Source organism: Propithecus coquereli, unplaced genomic scaffold, assembly GCF_000956105.1.
Source record: "Propithecus coquereli isolate 6110/MARCELLA unplaced genomic scaffold, Pcoq_1.0 Scaffold59, whole genome shotgun sequence".
NCBI classification, from domain to species: Eukaryota; Metazoa; Chordata; class Mammalia; order Primates; family Indriidae; genus Propithecus; species Propithecus coquereli.
The window spans coordinates 5851330-5857598 of NW_012151840.1; the positions used below are offsets into that span (position 1 = coordinate 5851330).

The 6269-nt window shown below is 45.2% G+C and overlaps 1 protein-coding gene across 1 annotated transcript in view; it reads right to left on the minus strand.

The window, feature by feature from the left end:
- Positions 1 to 6269, minus strand: part of TUFT1 (tuftelin 1) — a 45488-nt gene extending 39219 nt beyond the window's left edge. The window contains 1 exon segment of the mRNA XM_012658881.1: positions 6148 to 6269. Within this exon segment, the coding sequence (XP_012514335.1) occupies positions 6148 to 6207 (60 nt within the window). The 5' untranslated portion in view covers positions 6208 to 6269.

Below are 6269 nucleotides of genomic sequence, written 5' to 3' on the forward strand. Positions count from 1 at the left end.
CAAAAAAAAAAAAAAAAAAAAGGGCTGACACAAGTGACTCTGCCAGCTCTAGTCTCTGACTAAGCTGCTTTGTGATTTTTGCTTTTGTGCACCAGACCCCAGAAGACCATTTCCTTTTTCTTCCTTCATCGATCCATCACCATTGTACGCTACATTCTCTTCTCCTCTTCCTGCCTCTATTGGCCAGGTTTAAATCTGGGCCACCAGCCTTCCTGGCATATACCTATTCCCCCAACTAAACCTTCCCAAACCCTAGGAAACAAGGGTATTTCACAAGACTATGCATTGTGACCCAGAGAAGCAGGTATCATAATTAACAGCAGGCTGGGAAGCTAGTCCCACCTGCTCTGAGCGCACGTGTCTGGAACCGAAACCATCTGGGTGCACACACCCCTCCACCCCGGAGAAGTATGGGCACATGTTAGCGCCAAATGCCTAGTGATTAGGTAACCCTCCTCTCTCACATCCTCCCTGCTCCTTCCTCCTCCGGCAAAGCCCAGCATTCCCCAAAGTCCTGGCAGGCTTGGAGACATCAGCTGCAGTGCTCCTCAAAGTAAGAACCCGGCAGTAAATAGGAGAGATGGAATGGTGTGAGGAGGAATTTATGGGCTGAGTTAGGGCAAGTATCATGAGTAGAAGGAACAGGCAGTCACCAAACTTGAAAGGTTCCTCTGCCCAAGAGTTTCTTCCCCACCCAGGTGTCACAGAGCCAGGACTTCCATCATTTTAGAATGTGTTCATTCCTTTGGAATAAGCAGTAATGACTGCAGATGAATTCTCTTTTAAAATGCAAATATTCTGACCCAGCAATTCCACTCCTAGGTATTTCTCTCCAAGAGAAATGAAAACATATGTCCACGCAAAAACTTGTATGCCAAAGTTGATAGCAGCATTATTCATAATAGCCAAAAAGTAGAAACAACCTAAATGTCCACCAACATCCATCCATGATGAACTTATCTATGATAAAACATACATACAATGGAATATTATTCAACCATAAGAAAGAAGGAAGTACTGATTCATGTTACAACATGGATGAACCTTAAAAACATCATGCTAATAAAAGAAGCCACATTATTATTCTTCTAATAAAAGAAGGATCAAGTATGATATGATTACATTTATATGAAATGTCCAGAACAGGTAAATCCATAGAAAAAGAAAGTAGACTAGTGGTTGCCTAGGGCTAGAGAGATTGGGGGGAACTGAGTGACTGCTAATGGGCCGGGATTTCTTTATAAGATGATGAAAATGTTCCAAAATTGATTTACTGATGACTGTACAACTCCATGGCTATACTAAAAACCACTGAATTATATACTTTAAATGGGTGAATCTTACGGTATATGAATTATATCTCAATAAAGCTGTTATAAAAATTATGTGAACCTCATGGTAAGTCTTTAATAAATCATAGCTTTAGTTTAAACAAACAAACAAAAAAGAATGGGGCTCAGGAAAGACTTGGTATTAAACTACTTCAGCTTCTAAGGTCCTAAAGGAATATTACCTATTCCACATAAAGACAAGGGTTCAGACTGCGGCTGATAAAGAAATTCCAAATCCACTCAGCTGTTTAGGGAAACTCTCTGGCCAAGACAAATCCAAAAATAAATAAATAAATAACAATAGAGAGGATGGGAAAAAAGCAACTATTCTAAGGAAGAGTAACACTGATAGATTACTTAAAGAAAATCACCTTATCAAAGAGCCTAGAGCAGCAGAGGACACCAGCTGCTTCGCCATGAAGTTAGAAAAAGAGAGAGGAGGAAAGGTGCCCAGAGAGGGATGCCAAAAATGAACCCTGGCCATCACCCTATCTGAGACCAGTCCTGGCTGAGTGAGGACTAGCAAAGGTCACTCAGGTCTTTGCCCTGTGTCTATGTATAGGCCCCCTCTCACTCTTGGGTCCCCCACTGGCACAGGGACCTGGATCATCAAGGAAAGGGAAAGAAACAGGTAGGAATAAACAAATGTCAGCCTAATGAGAAGCAGCAAACCTTGATCAAACCAGAGAGTTTCCATATTCTTCACCCATCCCTTGGCTGGGTGCTCAGAGGTTAAAATTGTCTAGTCTAAGCCAAGAGCAAATAGAAAACAATAGCTAACATCTGAGCACTTACCACGTGCTAGGCACAATATTTAATGTGTCATGCGTATTATCTCATTTAATCCTCACAACAACCTTATGAGAAGGGTGCAATTATTATTCATGTTTTACAGATGAGGAGACTGAGAATGAAGAAATTCAGTAATTTACCAAAGTGATCCTGGACAAAGCAAACATCAAAGCCCTGACTAGAGCCCACCTTAGTCAGATTCTCAGAGCCATGCTCTTAACCACAATACTATTAGCAGAAATCATAGTTTAGCCAAAAACTGACATACAGTTGCACTGAGAGAATGGGAGGGGAGCATGTAAGAGGTGGGAGTATAAATCTTCCTATAATTCCTAGAATAGGAAGCCAACAGATGTCTGAAACTGATAAATCAAGAAATATCACTATGAACATATTATTTAGAAACGTGGAGGTAAACACCGGAAAAAACAGCTAAAAGGGTTGAGAGTGGTTACTTCCATGGAGCAGAACTTGGAGTAGGGGACCATTTTCTTTTAAAAGCCTTTTGATATTATCAGATCTATTTAAAATCATGCACATACGTGCTGACTTCAGCAGCTCATATACTAAAATTGGAATGATAAAGAGAAGATTAATATGGCCATATTAAAAAATTGTTTTAAATTATGCATATTTAATCCTTTGATTAAAAAGTGATTTAAGAAGAAAGAAAGAAAGTGGAAGGAAGGAATCAAGAGATCATCCACGCCAAAGTCTAACGTCACGGATATCTGTTCTTTTGCCACACAGTTTCCATTCCCCTCCACTGGGAACACTTGGGTCTTGTTTGGAGAATCTTCTTCCTTGACCGGTAATCGGGTGGGCCTGTCAATCAAGGAACTCTGCCCTGGCCAAGTCGGGGCCAAGGGGCAATGGCACCCTCTCCCTGGAATCTTGAGCAGAATGGCAAAAAGACCTAAAACAGCTAGAACCAATTCACCAGGCAATAGAAAGCCTCCATTAGTTCCTAGTTAGGTCTTTTTAAGCTTTCCCTTAAATTCTGCAAGCTGCCCCATTTCCTTCTAATAAAATATTCTTCTGCTTAAGTTAGCTGGAGTTTATAACCAAAGGAAATTAATGGAAATGTCTAATAAAAATGAGTGTGATATTTATTTGTTCTTTTATTTGCCAGTATAAATTACAATAGTGGCTTGCAAATTTTTTCAAACTCAGAAATATATTTTACATCACCATCAAGTAAACACACACATATAATATGTACACGCACACACACACATATAACTGAAACAAAAGTGTTGCCACAAATATCTACCCTCATTAATGCTGTGAGAGTGTTAATTTTACTCCTTTGTTTATGCTGGGTCCCACTCAGTAAGTTGATTTCAGACCCACTAATGGTTACAGTCTGCAGTTTTGAAAAACACTGGCTCCTTATACCTGCTCCATCTGCCTCCAACAATAGAAAAGACCCGCCAGGGCTTTCAGACCAGCCTAGGCAACATAGCGAGATCTTGTCTCTACAAAAAATAAAAAAATTAACCGGGTGTGATGGTAGACGCCGGTAGTCCCAGCTATCCGCCGAGGCTGAGGCGGGAGAATTGCTTGAGTTCGAGGCTGCAGCAAGCTACCACTACAGCCTAGACAACAGAGACCCTGTCTCTAAAAAAGGATGTAAAACAGAAAATTTAAAAAACCCAGAGAGTGTATTTGCTGTATTTCCATGTCCATATGTGCTGCACTAAGGCACAGGGCCTGGCTGGTGGGAAAACAAAACCCAAGGTTCCTGACTCCCACTATGATATGCAATCAGTGCAACTGTCTAGCTGATTCCAGAAGAAACATCTGTTCGTGTATTTATTCACTCACTCATTTTGCACATGCACTGAGCACTCTTCAGTGTGTGAATATATGACAGGTTCCTGGGGACAGTCCAGAGCCATAAATTCTGTCTGCAGGCTGGCTCAGTGGAGAGGAATCTGGGACAAAGCCTGTCTCCTGACTGATTGATTGTTTACCATCTCCTCCCCCTATTTGAGGGCCCAGGAATGTCTCAAAGATTAGATTGGGGCAATGATTACTTCATTTCAAGCTTTGGAGTAAAATAAGTCGCAAGTTTGGCCTAGAAAAAAAAGGAAGCAAAGGGAATTCCTGTCTCCCGCTTGCTCTAGAGGTCTCTGGTTAGCTTCAAACTAATCTATAGCTGGAAACTATTCGAATTCCTTGCTCACTATTTTCCTACTGACTCTTTCTGCGCCACCAGACAAGCAGCCAAAACATCAAGAAATAGCAGAAGGTGGCGATTCCTTCTCAACACTGCCCATGCCTGGTCTTAGACTTCTCTTTGGATCTCTTTGCTACAGCAAGCAAAACGAACATCCTTCTCCTTTATTTATCTCATACCATTTTCCCCCAACCATTCCAAAACGGTGAGCAAGAACATGGAGTAGGAAGCCGGCAGTGGCACATGCCTATAGTCCAAGCTACTCAGGAGGCTGAGGCAGAAGGATGGCTTGAGCCCAGGAGTTTGAGGCTGTAGTGCACTATGATCGCGTCTGTAAACAGCCACTGCACTCCAGCCTGAGAAACATAGTAAGACCCTCATCTTGAAAGAAAAAAAAAAGAAAGAAAGAAAGAGAGAGAAAGTAGGACTTGGGGCTGACACAGTAAGGGATGGATTTTTTCCATCTCTTCATGGTTCCATAGGTGGGAGAGTGGCAGGCTACAGATGGCTGGGGGTTGGGCGACTAGTGTTGGGCAGCAGCAAGACCTGGATTATAATGTGGCAGAAACACTCATAGCATGGGCAGAAATGAAGAGAGGACTATGAGCAGAATTAAAATCCCATTTGTACTTTAAATTTGAAACAAGTACCTATTCTACAAATATTCTTTGAAGAAGAGCCATAATCCAGCTGCAGCTGGGTTAGCTCTACCTCAGGGGCGTGCTGAGACCGGCAGAGGGTAAGGGAATCAGAAGGGGTGGGAGGTGGGGGTGATACAAACTCCCCGTCACCTTGGCTCCCATTTCACTCACCCACAATAGCCTGGAAATCCATGAAATAGTACACTCCTATGTGGGTTATGTTCCCCAGCAGAGCTAGAAACACTCAGCCACAAATTACCCTCCTCTGCCTCTGGAGAGGAAAAATCATATGGTGAGCTGGGGTGGGGAGAACAGGGATGGGGAGGCAGGGAGTGAGGGAAGCAGGACAGAACAGCTTGCACTGGAAGACGCCCCCTCTCTCCCCAAACCTCATGCCGGTCCAGAAGCCCTCGCATGGGTCACTTCCATTCGAGTCTCAGCCCAGGTTCTACATCCCCTTTATCCACTGTGCCCAGGGCTTGGCGGCTGGAGACGGAAGCAAAACCAACAAACCGTCCCAGGAAGCTATCGGTTGGCCGATAGGGGGAGGGGAGAAGGAGAACTGTAAGAGGGAAGGAGAAGTCCGAGACGAGAGGTGACCCTCAGGCGGAAAGCCATATCCTTCTTAGCAAACGGTGAGTCCCAGGCCAATCTCGCCATCCTTGCCCTACCCATCCCCCACCCTCCAATCCAAGCCCTAGGATTTCACCCTCTACCCTTTTTCTTGTTATTGATCACCCGAAGCACCACGAAATTATTCGAATGCCCTATAAGGTCACCAGGACCCACGGGAAAGCCTAATCCGCCTCAGCGGGACACAATGTCCAGCGGAGCTCAGGGATCCAGTCTCGAGCTCATTCTCTTACGACCCGATCTAGAAGCCCACAGGACGCCTGAGTAACGCGCTCAGAGACCCGCGGCCCAAGCAAGGGCTCGCAGGCGCCGAGTCCCAGGCAGGAGCCGCAGTGTCCTCCCTCCCGAAGGGCAGGGACGCCCCGAGCCCTCGAGCCTCAAGAGTCTTCATCCTGTGACTCCCCGGGACACCCACTGTCCGTCTCCAGCAGTAGAAAAGAGAGAGAAGGGCTGACCGCACGGAGCCGGGCACCAGGTGATGTCAGCGAACTCGACGCGGGGCACGGGGGGGACGGACTTAGAGACGGAGCATACCAAGGGGGAAGGCGGTGTGGACGCTTTTTCTTACCTCGGCCTGGCCCTCCGGGTGCACGTCCACCAGGGTACACCAATTCCGTGTCCCGTTCATTTCTTTCCCGCTGGGCTCCAGGCACACAACCTAGCCCTTCTGCCCTGCGGTCCGGCGCCTAC